This window comes from Rhamphochromis longiceps, linkage group LG17, assembly GCF_057381845.1.
Source record: "Rhamphochromis longiceps isolate RC_006_pf linkage group LG17, R_longiceps_female_GT1.1, whole genome shotgun sequence".
In the NCBI taxonomy this organism is placed as follows: domain Eukaryota; kingdom Metazoa; phylum Chordata; class Actinopteri; order Cichliformes; family Cichlidae; genus Rhamphochromis; species Rhamphochromis longiceps.
Window position 1 is genome coordinate 13751116 of NC_140573.1, and position 16104 is coordinate 13767219.

A 16104-nucleotide genomic window follows, 5' to 3' on the forward strand; every position below is an offset into this window, starting at 1 on the left:
TAATAAAAAGAGGAGAAATATACTTGCCTGCATATGCTATTCTACATGCTTTTAAACCATTTAAAATCACAATTCATAGTTTTATATGTGAATTCTATAATGTTAAATTAATATTAAACAAATGACTAAGTATTTTAGGCTTTAGTTTACTTCAGTCATATTCCATATAAATCAGGTATCATACAAAAATAAAAATAGCTTCAAATACAGTCATGACAATAAAAGAATATGACTTTAAGGACTTAACATCATTACTTCAGTTATAGTACACCAACATCTGTTATATTTTGGCACTAAGGGAACACTGAATGACTACCCATAAAACTACTCATCTAAGATTACCACAAAGTAAAAGATCTCTCAGCAAAATTATGCAACAGTTTAGGCGCACTATTGCCCCGATCAAATCAGTGAGCTGAGATTTTCTATTCTAAACATGAACTAATGTTACAGCAACAGACATGGGCTACTGGTGTCCCACACAACAACTGTTTGTAGGGTGAGTGCATTTTTGTGCAAACTGCACTACAAGGTGGATATTTGCAAAATCATGACTACCTCATGACATTTTGTCTCAAAAATTAACCCTATGAATATGTCAGTGCCATTAGGATGAAATTATTGTGTCACCAACATTTCTATGTTAGACATATAATTTTAACAGCCTCTGTAAACTAATATCCTGGCTTGCTCAAAGCCGCCGTTTTCTCTGACAGTTTCAATCAAAATTAGAAATGCTACTCTGAGATAACTAACAGTGCTGCCTGTTGTGCAGTTAGTTTCCAAAACACGTTATTCGTGGTTACATACAATTTTAGACTGATGTGGGCCAAAGCCTAGCATAGTCTGTAACGTTATTATGACGGACACATCTACAGTGATGAGAGCAGCTACTAGATTTTTATCCGATCTTGGATTCTAGCTGCTCACTTTTCATTGCTGTTGTAATAGCTACAGTTTAGTATACTGTAACAAACAAGGGCTTCCCTGAAAAATGTGTTGCTCTAACCCCTATATACACCTTTCAGTATTGCTGGGGCCCTTCCAGAGCATACTGCCAGTTCATAGATGCACCATCATACCATCAGAGCTGCAGACTCTTGATAATAAGTTGGCGTTTCCTCTTTAGTCTGGAGGACACAGTATCTATGTTCTCTAAAGCTGGTGGAACTTGTGATTTTATACAAGTACCATCTATTTTGTAAAAGAACATTTTGTTTTTAATAAAAGAGACACGTGTGTGTCTGATTAAGTAATAAAATGTTCCAGAGAAAAATACAGTTTTATAAATAGCAAAACATCACAACACAAAACTCCATTTACTTTATTTCATAGATGTATTTATTTGAATTGCAACATCATCTTCCTCTGCTGCTTCTGTCTACTGAGGAGATGAGAATCTGCCAAAGAACAGGACGGACTTGGTCTCGTTGTGTCTGATGAAGAAGAGGAAGGGGTGATCTGCTGTGAAGTATCTGGTCCATCCAGAACTAAGATTCCTGGACACAACACCTGTGTTGTGTCCAGCGGCCTGTGTGCCCTCCTCGTTCACCTCCACAAAGACCTTGTGGGCCACCGTAGACAGGAAGAGCCCCCCTTCACCGTTCATGCCAGACAGGTCAGCGCTTCCTGCACAGAACACGTCCTTCATACCCAGTTTAGTCAGAGGTTCATTCAGCTCGTAGTCTTCCTCCAGCTTGAACTTTGGCAGGTCAACAAGAACTTCTAAATCAACTTCCATGTTTTTCCTGTCGGTCCATTCATTCAGCCTCTCCTATGTTAGCTCCTTCTCCAGCTGGAACACAGTTAATACATTTTGTCATATTTCTTTTGCTCATATTTAAATTCATTTTATACATGAAATCAGAAGCAGTCTGTTAAATGATCAAAATTAAACATTTTACAGTTTCCTGTATTCAGACTTTGTGTCCAGAATTTGTAACCTTCAGTTAAATTTCTACCTGTTTGATTTTAAAGGGCATCTCTTTGGTGTTTGGCTCTTTAAACGGGTTCTTCCAGTTGCCCTTGAAGTAGACAGCATTGACCAGAGCCAGTCTGGTATCTGCGTTTACTGTTCCTGGCTTCAGAAGGTCTTTTATCTTATCTGAAAGGAAATACAGAAACACAACAATATTTCATTACACAGAGGATGCTAAAATGATTCCCTGCTGTTCAGGCTGTGGAAGATGCACATTCTCACTTTCTGTCTGCTGCTCGACCCAGCTGTTGATCTCTGCTCTGCACGCCTCTGGAGCTCCGATGAAGTCCACAGTCTTCAGGTCTGCCTGGTAGTACTTCTGTGTGGCGTCAAGGAAGTCCTGCAGAGAGCAGACATCTGTTTATTAATCCAGTCTTTGTAATGAAGAACTTTATGAAGAGAATCATTGATGTGGACACTCACTGGGAGGAAGTGGGCAGTGTTTTCTCCATAAAGACGGTTGGCTAGTTTCAGGATGTAGGATGCAGATGGTGAGTTGATGTCAGCGTTCAGTTTCTGGCAGTCTGCATGGACGCCTTCACCTGAGCTGAATGAGAGGGCCTGTGTGGCATTGAAGACAGAGACTGAAAGGATGTGACACTGAGCCTGAGCGACCCTAATGTAACAATTTATGGTCCAAAGGTAGAAACTGGACAACTTTATTCTTTCAGCATCAGGTTTAATAATAACCTTTAACATACTGTCAGTCTCACTGAACATCATGCTCTCAGTAACTATACTGCTTGTGCGTTTTATGGACTTTCATGCCATTTATATAACACACTCCATCCTCATATGGTAGACACAAATTTCTGATGTCCCACTGGAAACATCTTGGGGTTCAGTGTTTTGGATACATAGAAAATTAAGCTTTTCAAAGATGTTAAATGAAACCCCAAAATTTATTTATTTATAAATCTACCGAGGACAAGAATTATTAGTTTATTAGTTAGTTTACTATTCAGCCAGCCAGCACGCTTGTAGCAAAAAATTTCAGATTTTTTTTATATATATATATATATATATATATATATATATATATATATATATATAAAAAGACATATATAAAGACAAATCAAAACAACAAAATAAAATTATTTCTTCTGTATAGAAAAACACAGACAGCCACATTTGACTGCTTTTAAACTGTAACGAGGGCTTGAAGTTGCACAATCATGCTCGCCGATCAACTGACAGCTGGTGCAGGGAACAAGTGACAGTGAGCTGACCTGAGCGATCTGAGCTGCAGTGTCTCCTTTAGCTCCCAGGTAGACCATGGCCAGGGCTGAGCTGATGCTCAGAGGAGAGACAAAGTTAACCCCTTGTTATTTTTGTCACTTAACTTAAGAGAAAATGCAGTATTGTTTATTGCGGTGCCCTGTAGTGGCCAGATGCAATAAGGTTTTTATTTCTATTGGTCACAGTGTTGCTAAGATATGACTTTACTTTCTGTTTGTCAGCTTTCCACACTTATGATTAGCTGTGACAGCCAGAAGACCTCCCATGTCAGCTTTAGTGACAACTGAAAAGAAAAAAAAAACAAACATTTGGGGCTTGTGAAAAATTGTAATACCCCTTCATAAAACCCAGTGGTTTCACACCGGGCTTGAGAAATCCAACGCTTCCTTGTTTTTTAAAATCTAAACTAAACTTTGATGCACTGATCTATTGATGCAAGCCGAAAGACGATGGCCGTAATCTAGGAACTGACTTAAAAAATGATCTCTGACTTCATTAACACTGAGACTGATAAATGGACTCTGGTCAGGACGCGCTTTAATGATCCTTAAAATAACCTTTGACAAGAAACCTTTATGTGGATCTGGTTCAGGCTGACCCAATGAGACCATTTAAGGTGATTTTCAGTAGAAAATACATCGAGTTCAGATTCTGAATTTCAGACATTGTACCTTTCAAAACATGGAGGCATCATTTAATGACTGAATTTCAACCTGTGACCACATTTTAACATGAACTGCTTAGAAAACAGACTGTCTGCAGTTTTGCCTTAAAGTCATGTCAGGTTCACAGTCACATCATCCCCAACATCCCAGCTGTGGCAGACATTTTTTTTTTTAATAAGGACAAATGATTGATCATTGATCAGTTTTATATACGTTTGATTGAAACAGATTGCTACAATAAAGGGAAGTAAATGTTAGCAGTACAGGAACCTAACTGACAGCCTGACACCTGCATTATTATACAAAGTATTAGCGTTAGAAAGATGGGGAGCACAGATTTTATATTCTGACCAGGTCATAGATCAATGATGTAATCGCCATTTCCATCCCTAAATATAGACGAATGAATGATCGTAAAAGTGCTCATGTTAATTACAAAAAACCCACATCATCTAACTGGGATTTTAGCATTTTTAAAACAAACTTTTGCAGTTTCATTTACTCCAGTATGTCCTCTGATGGTGACTTTATGAATGAAGAAATGAACGTGGATGTCAGTCAGTCGTTTTAGGTGCAGCAAGAGGGAAGAGAAAGAAACTCAGAGCAGGTTAAGTTCACAGAGTTTACCGATTGACTGACTCAAAGTTTAAGTTAACCGTCTTTCTGGAACAGAAAAGCCAGAATTTTCCTCATCTCAGAGTTAAAAAATTCAGTTGTTAGTAAACCTGATTCCCAGAATAGGGACCATGTCTACGAAAAGGTAAAAATGTTACAAATACTTACGCTGCTTAAAAATAACTGGCTGCTTCACTAGTTTTAGACTGAACTGTAAACTGATCTTCACCATAACTGCTTACTTCAATGCAAAATGATTCACACTGAGAACTTAAATGATAGAACAATAAACAAGATGGAAAAAAAACCTCCACAATACCTGAAAGCGTCCCAGATTCCTTGAGGATGGTGCACTAACTTTGACGTTTGCAGGAAGGACATTTCCTACAAAGAGAACATTTATTAAATACTAATGTGTCCTTCATTCCAGTCCTCCTCACTTCTTCAGTTCTCTCTACACTCACCGGATAAGATGCCTTTGGCGATGCCAAACGCCATGTTCCCTGCACCGATAAAGCCAATCTTAAGCTGAGAGTCCATCTCAGGGTCCATTTTGATCTGAAACCAAAGCAGGCAGCAGGTTACAGCAGGAACATCGAGATAACATGATGCCAGTGATTAAAAATCACCATGATGACGCATTTTCCACTGTAACAAGGGTTTCACACGTTGTTGTTTGAAGATATTAAACTGTGTACATTTTACAGACCAAAAATAAATAAACTCAGGGAATGAATCCAGACAAGAATCAACACTAAAAACGTCACCACTCCAAAGACAATCAATTTGTGTTCAGATCTTTGTGTCCATGCATATGAGAAACCCGATTACTATGAGAAATCAGGTTAAAGCAAAAAAACAAAACAAACTCACACATATATGATAAATCCTAGTTGACAGGTGGTCAGTAATCAGATTCCCCTCCCTCCTCCAGTAAAATGCTGCCACAGCCTGGTTTCCCTGTCATAGGTCATTATGAAACGGCATCCTTTACCCAGTTCTGGGTTTGCAGGACAAAAAAAGGCTTAAGTACAGAAACCAGTCAGTGTGCACATCCGATTTCTCTCGTGTTTGGACTGCAGCCTGTATCACTGTATGTGGTCAATGAGCAACTGAATATTGTTGGTTTGACTGAACCTAGAAACACGTGACTCACACTCAACTGCCAGTCTCCCAATTAAACAAAGACAGTCAATAGAAGCGCACATGAAAATATGAATAAACCCCACTAAAGATGCAGTGGAAAAAATAACAGTGGTGTTTGGACACATGTTGCAGAGACAATAATTTAAGTGTTTGTTGGGGTACACCTGGATTAATATAGAATTAAAATTGTTGCGTTTTTGTTGATCGATATTATAGTGTTGTTATTAGTGTTGTACATGTTTCTACACAACATCATACCTACTAATTCAGGAATCTGAATTACCCTTGTAATGGAAACACTTTAATAGGAAGCAGTGTATTTTTGTATATGTAAAAATGTAAATTTGACTATGTTGATACTGAAAGCTTTTCCTATGTTTTGTTTGGAAAATGATTCGAGACCGTTACTTACCTGACAGAATATTAGAAACACCTTATTTCAGTAACTGAGAGAGTCACTCTGACATTACAGTCTTAATGAATATAGAACTGATTGCCAGACAGGTATACTGTATTTAAATTTAAAAAAGTGAGCTACACCTAATATCAGTGTATACTGTAATCCAGATGTATTAAAAAACAAGCAGACTATGACATCATGTAGCATGATCTACTGACTATTATGGCATATTTGGGCCATTTTAAGTTTAATTATGGAGCCAGAGAAAGGGTGTGTTTTCTTGCAAATTTAGTTGTAGTCTGATTTTTTCATAACAAACATACAAGTTCAATATTGGAGTGCATCTGTTTTTGATTTTTTGTAAATCTTTTTCTTCCCATTTTAAATTTGACACTTTAATATTTGAATCTACAGTAATGTGCAAACATCTTGAGTCACCCATCAATACTTTATCTTTTGCTTCCACCCTGCATGTGTGATGCTTTGGGCTCTTCGGTTTCATCAGAAATTGTCTCTGTGGAAGACGGTTTGCCATTGTTAAGGAAGGGAAATCAGGAGGCTGAGGTATGCAAATTAAACAAGAACTAGGTTGAAAATCAGACGCTCTGGTCTTATGAACTGATGAATCTAAATGTGAAATTTTTGGTTCAAATGATGTCCAGAGGAGGTCAGGAAAGAGGTACAAGAGTTAGTGTCTACAGCTATCGGTAAAACATGTGGAGGTTCTGTCATGGTTTAGGGCTGCATTTCAGCCAGTGGTGTTTTTGATCTTGCCAAAACTGCCATAATACCATCAGATTTTGATCCACCATGCAATACTATCAAAAAACCTGACTGGCAACGGCATCATTTTTCAACAGGTCAAAAGCCCAGACACATGGCCAATGCAGTAAAAGCATAACTGGACAATGGAACATAAAATAAATAAATAAATAAATAAAAAAAAAGACAATGGGGCGTGATCAGCCATGGACTGATCTCCCCAGAACTTCAACATTACTGAAGCAGTGTGGGATCATCTTAACTGAGGCAAAAAGCAGCAAAAATTTCCTTCAAGACGCCTGGAGATCTATTCTTGAAGACAAAGAAGTCAAAAGGCAATCAAAGCAAATATTGACTTTCAAGCTTGTTAGAGTTGTACAAACTGTTTTTGCCTTATATTCTGTATTTTCATGCATGCTTTGATTTCTCAATAATTCATCACACCCATTTCACATTTTCCTAGCAAAATAACTGAATGAGAAGTGACTCAAGACTTTTGCACATTACTGTATCCCGGTTCTCTCCTTCTAAATTTAGGGCTTTATACTGCCAGAATATTTGAACGTCTTCCCTTTTGAAAGTTGTATAAGTTTATATCTTTAAATTAGAATATTCGACACATTTACTTTCCGAAATTTTGAATTTCCAAGGAATTAATCCCCGTCTTCCCAGGCGCCATATTTCAGTTATTTTAATACCTACAATGGCCCTCCTACGTCATCGTAAATTACATACGACACCGCCTCCACGGTTATCACCCCTACAATTAAATCCAGGTTCTGGGTGGTATTGTCCGGGCAGGGCTGCGGCCAGTGTAGTACTGATGCTTCGCCATCTGACTCTTCTGTCACCTCGTCGTTTCTGTCAGAGTTAACCCCGGGTCCCACCAGAGGGTGTCTGGACTCCATAATAGCGACCATCGTCTTTTCATAGCGCCACCAGCCCTGTATTTTAGTTGGGGCCGGGGAGTCGGGCTCTCGCTTGCACTTGTAGTATGCGCTTTTGAGAAGTTTCCAGCGAAACTTTAATTGGTCCACGGATCTGTGATAACCAGCCGCTGTCATTCTCCTGTGTGCCACTTTGAACAGTTTGTTATTCCTCACTTTCCTTCCGTCTAAGCACTTCTTCATGTCCAGCTCCTTGAGAATTTCCAGAAACAACTCCGTTTCCTTCACGTCCCAGTTCTGCTTCTTGATGCCAGAATCGTCCATTGTTTTAGCAATGCAGTCTCATGAAAACTCACACGAACTAGCGTTCACACGGCTAGGTTGCTAATAGGTGCTAGCATGCCTGCTGTAGCATGAGCTGTTGTGATGTTGCTAGTTTAAAATCTTTAAGCAGTATTTAGCACGGAATCTTCAAAACCGAATCAATAAAAGGATTACAATTCTGCGTTTTAAACCCTCTAAACATGAGAAAAAAAAAAGCCCCGCTCATGCATCTGAATAGGAATAGCTTGAAAATAATCCAGGAGAGATTAGATTAGAAACACAATGCACGTGTTTCTTTTTGACTGGACAACTATAAAGTAACACAGTGACACAAACACGATAGCGTGAACAAAACCGGGTAACGCTGGCGGTAGGACATTTATTCACCTGATTTGTGTTTCAGATTTGCTGATATCCGGCGTTTTGGCAACCGCAAACAGAAGTTAAATTTAAACCGTGGATGCACCCAGAGCATACACAGAGCCAACCAGCTGACTCTAGCTCCACTGTTGGTTCGTTTGGTTTTAACTTCACTGTCGCTGCTGTTCCAGGTGGGCGGCGCCGCTCAGCATCCTCTGCGAAACATTCCGCGCATACCGGTTTTTTTTCCCGCCGTGTCCAGGACGTTTCAACCGTGAAATAAATGAAACGCACCTTTTTAAAGAACGTCTGCCATTCCATTGGTTGTGGCCTCGTCGTGACGAGAAGCTTTAAACGGGTTGAAGAAAGTTAGTGTCTGTCATTTGAATCAGCTGTGTGAGGGGGACGGGGGCGAGTGTTTTACCTTGTCAAGGACCTCCTTGAACAACAGGTATGTTTACAAATTATTCTATTTTATGCATTTAATAGGGCGTTTTTATTTTAACTGTTCATACATTTCGCAAAATATGATAGCTAATTTTTTGTTATTTTTTAATGACTGCAGTATTTTAAAATCGGGGAAAACAACTTAACATTTTTACAGTAAGCTAATTAGCTTCGTTTCCGTCCCGTTTAAGTCATGCAAAAGTGATTATTTGTTAATTAAATGATGTTACTGCAAGTATTCAGCAGAGCGCTGCAGCAGTGGGCATGCCTGGGCAAGCCTCGGTAGGATCTTCATTCAATCAGAGAAATAAATGGTAGTTGTTATTTCCACATTGTCTAATGCATCCAATGCAGCAGAAACACTTTATAGTCATATACAGAATGCTAAATGCTAAACATCGTCACAATATTCGTTTAAATATGCACAGATCATCAACAATGTTGAAACCACCTGGCTAATGTTTTGTAGCTGACGGTCTCACCACCAGAACAGCTCTGACCAGTCCGGACATTTCCATAAATGCCTGAGTGGAATGAGCTCTGGGCAGTTTGGTGCTCGGGTCATTGCCTTGGGCTCTTTGCTAAAGCTGTCCCTGAGCAGGTTTTGCCCTGTGGTTTAGGCACGTTATCAAGGGGTGTTACGATACGACCACCTAACATCCACAGGATTTAAGTTGGTTAAACATTTTTAGTTCTTCTCTCCACTGGTCAATAGTTTCGATGCGTTGGCTGATTTGCTCTGTTGCTTTTTGTACACGGCTCAACAACAAAAAAGAAAATTAAAGCAACACATCAGATCTGAGGGTTAAAAAAAAATCATGCTGCATATCTACACTGATATGAAAATGATCACCTTACAGAGGGCTGAATTCAAAGACATATTGAAAATCAAAGTAAAAAAATGATGCAGCAGGCTAGTCCACTTTGCGGAAATTTTAATTGCAGCTAGTCATAATGGTACTTAGTAATTTGTATGGACCCCTGCCTGCCCCCTGCCCAATGTGCTTGTAAGCATGCCTGACAAGGTCCGGGCATGGTGATGGTATCCTGAGGGAATCTCCTCCCAGATCCGGACAGTCTAAGATGCAACCTGCTGGTGTTCAATTAGTTGAAACATAATGTTCTACAGGTGTTCTACTGGATTAAGGTAAGGAAAGCATGGGGGGCCAGTCAGTAATATCAACTCTGTCCTCCTCCAGGAACTACCTTCATACTCTTGCTACATGAGGCCAGGCAATGTTGTGCAGCAGAGAACATCAGTGGTGGGCCTGCTAATTCTGGTATTCTCTGGCAAATGCCAGTCAGGCTCCATGGTGTGGGCAGTGAGCACAGTGTAGTGTGGTTGCAGGGATTATGAGAAATGTATTTCCCATGTTTGATGATTTGCATGTGCACCTTGTCATGTTCTGATCCAGACATGGGTCACCTCATCCACTACCTGCACCTCCTGCTGGCCTGTCAGTGTCTCGCGGTCAACGAGCTGTTTGAGTGGCTGAGGCTGACAGAGGCACCTCGAGCAGCAGCGCCTCTTCAACCAGCTGCAGTGGCTCCAGCACATCTTGCCAAAGACGCTCAGTTTGAGATGGCAACTGCAGATGAGAAGTTTTTAGCTGAGGCAAAGCAGATGGAGCTCAGCCCATTGGACAGCTGTCATTACAGGGTATGTGGGCCTTGAAAATGTGTATTTAATCCAACGGACAAATAAAATGTTTTTGAACAATATTAGGTTTGAGTTTGGAGAAGGCTGGGCAACAGTGTTAAGTGTCTTTCATATAAAATTCTCATGGCACAGTTTTCAATACATTGTTTAAACAGAGGAATCATGTTTCTCTGGTTCGTCTCCTCCTGTAGGTGATCGCTCTGCTAAAGCCGAGCTGTGACAGCCTCTCAGAAGAAAAGCTCGCAAAGCTCGGAGTGGAACTGTTTAACTGCCAGGCAGAGATTGAGGGGCGCCAGACGTACCTATGCACAGAGGAGATGGTAAAAATACGATCTTGTAGTACTTGTCAGAAATGGCTTTAAAAATATAATGAAAAAAATATATAATGTTGTGTGCTAATCTCAATTTTATGTGTTAGACCATCAAAGAGTGCACAGCAGACATGGATTCAGATACATGGAATGCTTACCACATAGTGAGCAACCGAGCGCGCTCCGTTTGTTATGCAACTCGACAGCAGCTTTTCCGGCGCAGAGCAGAGCACACAGTCAATGCACTCATCTCCACAGCCACCAGCCAGCTAGATGCAATGAAGGACCTGAAGGTAAGGCTGGGTTTAAAAAAAATAAATAAAATAAAATTATTTTTATTTTGCAAATCAGTGGTTTCTTGGATTCATGGATCATTTTCAAACAGGAGGGCCAGGTAGAGTTGAAAGAACTGACTGCAGCATCACTGGACAAGCTGCTTGAAGGCCACAGTGTTCTGCAGGCTCAACAGGGGAAGCTCCACGAGGGCCAGGAGCAGATGACGAGTTCACTGAGGGACAACCTGGAGCGTCTGGGTCAGGAAAAAGCTCTCATCGCCTCTGGACAGGAGTTGGTAGCTCAGCTCATTCAGGGAATTACACAAAGAATGGGTGAGAATTTTACATTTTTCTGTATTTTTATTCTATTCTGTTAAAATTGACTTTGGGCGCGACTGCAAATAATCCGACATAAAGGCTCTTTTCATGTGCTAACAGTCAAATTGCAGCAGTTTGTAAATGGGTTTACTACTGACCATGGATAAAAGAAACTGTTTGTCAAAGTACTCGAAAATGACCTGATACAGTTCGATGTGCTGAATGACTTCTGGAAGTTTTAACTTTCCCCTTTTAAATAAGATAAAATATTGAACTGCAATTCTCTTTAAGAAAACTCTGTAAACACACCTGATGCCACATCATGTAGCATGGATTTTATTCTTTCTGTCCACCTTATTATTTTTTATTTTAGAGAATGTGAGCGAGCATCTTCAAATCCAGGGCTCTGAGGTGCAGGACAGCCACAAGGCGATTGTCAAGGACCTGGCAGATGTAAGACACCAAGCTCAGGACATCTATCAGAAAATTGGTAAATGGCTGAAATCATTTGTAGTTTATAAAACTATCCCCCCCCAAGCAATGTGCTTACATATCTTTTTGTATGTGGCTGAGTAGACCACAGTATGATAGAGTTTCTGCAGTATCAGGATCAGACCTCCCAGTACTACACTGACCTGATGAACAAGTTGGAGCGCATGAACAGCACCCTGGGAGGCATGCTGCACTACCTCGATAAGATGCAGAGCCGCATAGAGGACAGGCTTCACATGATCCAGGGCTACCTCGGATGGGCAGGTGAGACACGGCAGCCATAGGGCACACTCCCTTTTTATAGGGTCTTTTCCTGCTACAGAGAAGTTGGATAATTGACTGTCAGCAGGACATATTTAGAAATTAATTCTTTACATTCTCTTTGACTAAAAAAAAAAGGTTTCTGTATGACTTAAGAATTCTTTTTCTTGTGCTTTTTTGCTTGAACAGGTTTAAGTCTGACAGCTATATGGACGTGCATCACACACACAGGCTACTTTGTACTGTGTGCAGTCCTGCTGACATTCCTGCACTGTCCTGGTTTCTCTCGAGCCATGCTGCTGCTAACTGTGCCTCTGAATGCAGTTGCTGAAGTCAACCAGCAGCCAGCGCTGGATCTCACCAGCCTCAGCCTGCTGCTGCTCACTCTGTCTCTGGGTATAAACATAAAGTCACTTATGAGGAAAATACATTAGCTGCAGTTTTCTGAAGCATTTGTCACAGTGTGAATTTTGTTTCTGCAGGTCACTGGTTTGTGAATCAGCTGTGGGCATGCTTCAAGATCACGAAAAAGCTGACCAGTCCACTGCTACTCAGCTCGTGCACCATTGTGGAACCGCAGAAGCAGCCTTGCAAGTGAGTATGTTGCACACTAGAACTGCAACTTGCGTATTGGTCTTTGAAAATGTTCAATTTAACGGACTTCACTGAATGTTAAGGCCATCACCATCTTGGTGTTTTGAAACTGGACATGGAAGAGGGGTGACGTCTGCTTGCTGATGGACACTGGTTGCAGCTATCAATTATAATATAGAGCAGGGGTCCCCAATCCCAGTCCACGAGGGCTGGTGTCCCTGCAGGTTTTAGATCTCACCCTGGGTCAACACACCTGAATCACATGATTAGTTCATTACCAAGAACTTCAAGACATGTTGAGAAGGTAATTTATCCATTTAAATCAGCTGTGATGGATCAAGGACACATCTAAAACCTGCAGGGACACCGGCCCTCATGGACTGGGATTGGGGACCCCTGATATAGAGACAGTAATTTATTAAATGAGCACAATGTTGTAGATGTTAAACTTGGCTAATGATTTAATCCGACTCAATCAGAAACTCTTGAGTTCACTGGTCAGTGCTCAAACTGGTAACTGATGATTTGTTCGAGTAAAAAATGAATTTTGAACTCTACACGGTCAGTAAGAGCTTCAGGCAGTAGAACATGTATTATTGTCTACACCAAATTAACAATGATTCCTTTTGCATCTATTGGACCTATTTTCTATCCTTTTGTGCTCAGAGATGAAAAAGATGACATCATTGAGGAAGACGACCTATTGAATCCGGACAGTTTTTTATCAGGTGGGAAACACATGCTGAACCTTTTTACAGTGAATCCTGTTCAAGAGCAGTGCTCTTTCTATAAATTCAGCTTCTCAGTTTTGCTGTCAAACATGTTTGTGTTCAGGTGAACTTGGCATATCAGCTGTGTCTCCACCTCAGAGGAAGCTTACGCCAGAGTCGAGGCTTATGCCAGTAATTGGTAAACCAAATCACTCCACTTCCAGGTTTATACCAAAGCCACTTTCTTTAGCGGTAAGCAAACTGAGTTAATGCTTTCAGAAATGCAAAAACTGTATTCTCAGTGCATCACTAGTGGCAAGCAAGACAAATATTGTTTAATTGAAATCTGTTTTAGGCTCTTTGTTACGATATACCCCTGAGTAACCTGGAAGGTGTTTTTGATTCAGTCACTGACTCGTCTGATTTAGGGAATGATTCACGAAGTGCAAGACCCACTCCATCGTTAGTCAGCAACAGGTCAGTAGCTCCAGTTACATGCACATATTTTATTTATTTATTTTTTCTGTTTGAAGAGCTAAATTGTTTATATGGACTGTGATTTAATGTACTTTGGTGGGTGGGTGTGTGTGTGTGTGTGTGTGTGTGTGTGTGTGTGTAACCCTGACATTTGAAATGAGCATGTCATGTTAGGGATTCTAGCTGCCAGTTCATTGCTATGTTACTGATACCAGTTTTCACTGAAATCATACAGAAATAGAAGTAAGAGTCTCCAAGAGCTTTTGGCCTATAGGAGTTGTTTCAATGTATACTGACCTCATTATTTGAAACTGTGGAATTAATAATTACCCTCCAATATAACCTCATTATAATGAGTAAAGGGGAAATATGAATTGTTAAAGGGCATCTTTCTGTTTTTCTGCCTTCAGCTCAGTGTCAGGCCGTCAGCTGTGCAATGGCCTCACAAAAAGAGGAAAAGTCTGTAAGAAGAGAGCCGTGCCAGGACAGGAGTACTGCAGAGTCCACGAAGGGGGGCACTCCTCGTATGTCCAGTTTTAACAGGCTCAGCCGTCTTTGTTGTCTGTAAAAACGGTATACAGTAATGAAACATTGTTTTTACTAAGTTCTGTCTGCACTGGGCTCAGTTTTTTCTTAATTCCATGCTCTTTATTGCTTTCAATGTACCTAAGAGAACATGGAAACAGACAGTAGCAATGTGCCACAGATGAACATGTATAGCCTATTCATAGTGGTGGGTAACTGGTTCTATATATAGATGGAGGGAGAGAGTTATGTGAATTTGTATAGTATATTTTTTTCTCTCATTTCTTTTCTAAATGTACTTGTATATTGGTTCACATGTTGAAATAAATTACCTATCAATCAATTTGAGTATGTGTAATATAGGTATAACCAAAGAGTATTTACTGCATGGTTTGTTTCAGTAAAAGCTGTGGTGGACGTTTTAGTAGAGACAACATGTAAGCAATGGCCTGTGAAAAGCTGTTCTGTAGCACCTACCAAAGGGAGGAACTGGAAGAGGTTGTATCCTGGGTGTGAGTGTTTCCTAATTCTGAGTTTGTACAAATCGTTTCTTGCAGACCTGACTTGTCCACTGTAGTCTGTTCTCGTCCTCTTTGGTTTGATTAATACACTGATGGTCATGCAGTAAACAGACTGGATTACTGCAGAGTAGAAATGGACCAATAGCTCCTGAGCTGGTGCAGGAGGTCCATCCTCTTCTGGGCCTCTTTGATAATTTTGTATTAGGTGGCAACAGACTGGATCCCTGAAACCTGAAGGAGCATGTTCAGCTGTTTAACCCCTCATTGGTATGCAGACTCATCACCAACCTTCACAAGTCTCATGATCACCATGCCATCTGCAAACCTCACGTTTTTAAATAGGCTGGTGTTTTGAGGTGCAGTCGTTTGTGTATGAGGATCTGCATTCCTCAAGGGCCGATGTCCTGCAGGTTTTAGATAGCACCCTGGTTCAACAAACCCGAATCAAATATTAGTTCATTACCTCTGGAGAACTTCAAGACATGTTGAGGAGGTAATTTAGCCATTTAAATCAGCTGTGTTGGATCAAGGACATCTAAAACCTGCAGGACACTGGCCCTTGAGGCCTGAAGGTTCCCCAACCCTGATCTATACACTTCTGTATACATCAGGGTTCTGTGTCTGTTATAAAGTGAAGCATGAGTAGTGCTGTCCAGCAGAACTGAATCCTTGTTTTGTTTTTATGGCATATGAACATATAGAGAAATAAAAATCTCAATCTGTGACATGTCTTTCATTTCAAGGGTAGGACACTTGAGACACATTGCAAATATAAAATATTTATTTTGCTCTGATTAGTTTAAAAAAAAAAAAAAAAAAAACACTAGCCCACATAATGCTCAATTATAAGCTGGATCAATCAAATCCCAAACCCTTCAATAACAAACTAAGTCAAAACAATTCTGATTTCTGAATGTTATGTTGTGCCAGCACCTGGATTACAAGAGTGAAGCAGCCCATTTCCTATGGGCTCAAAATGTGGTCATAAATATTTTGTACTTGTAAATCAGGATTTGTATGTGTTTAAAAAAATAAAGATTTGTGTGCGTAAAAATTTGTATGTGTAAAAAAAGATTTGTGCGTGCATAAAAAAAATGTGTGTGGACTTAGCCAAAAAAAACCCCCTGCAAGTTACAA

The 16104-nt window shown here is 40.2% G+C and overlaps 2 protein-coding genes across 6 annotated transcripts; one reads left to right on the forward strand and one right to left on the reverse strand.

Moving 5' to 3' along the window:
* Positions 1-1472: 1472 nt before the first annotated feature.
* On the reverse strand, positions 1473-8397 carry LOC146649403 (uncharacterized). 2 transcript variants are annotated; one of them, XM_085386166.1, is made up of 8 exons: positions 7508-8397; positions 4962-5055; positions 4817-4881; positions 3208-3268; positions 2402-2539; positions 2201-2318; positions 1962-2104; positions 1473-1795 (listed from the first exon to the last, which is right to left on the reverse strand). In XM_085386166.1, the coding sequence occupies exons 1-8, from the start codon at positions 8014-8016 to the stop codon at positions 1775-1777; spliced, it is 1149 nt and encodes a 382-aa protein (XP_085242292.1). In that variant the 5' UTR covers positions 8017-8397; the 3' UTR covers positions 1473-1774. The 2 variants fall into 2 exon arrangements, with proteins under 2 accessions (XP_085242292.1, XP_085242294.1); XM_085386168.1 differs by lacking the exon at positions 3208-3268 and having other exon boundaries at positions 7570-8397.
* Positions 8398-8674: 277 nt separating this feature from the next.
* On the forward strand, positions 8675-14789 carry LOC146649404 (protein brambleberry-like). Of its 4 annotated transcripts, none has more exons than XM_085386157.1 (13): positions 8675-8827; positions 10239-10483; positions 10675-10803; positions 10902-11087; positions 11180-11402; positions 11761-11877; positions 11964-12143; positions 12330-12536; positions 12623-12734; positions 13401-13462; positions 13569-13696; positions 13800-13921; positions 14332-14789. In XM_085386157.1, the coding sequence occupies exons 2-13, from the start codon at positions 10241-10243 to the stop codon at positions 14459-14461; spliced, it is 1839 nt and encodes a 612-aa protein (XP_085242283.1). In that variant the 5' UTR covers positions 8675-8827; positions 10239-10240; the 3' UTR covers positions 14462-14789. The 4 variants fall into 4 exon arrangements, with proteins under 4 accessions (XP_085242283.1, XP_085242284.1, XP_085242285.1 ...); XM_085386158.1 differs by having other exon boundaries at positions 11183-11402; XM_085386159.1 differs by having other exon boundaries at positions 13873-13921; positions 14332-14469.
* Positions 14790-16104: the final 1315 nt, after the last annotated feature.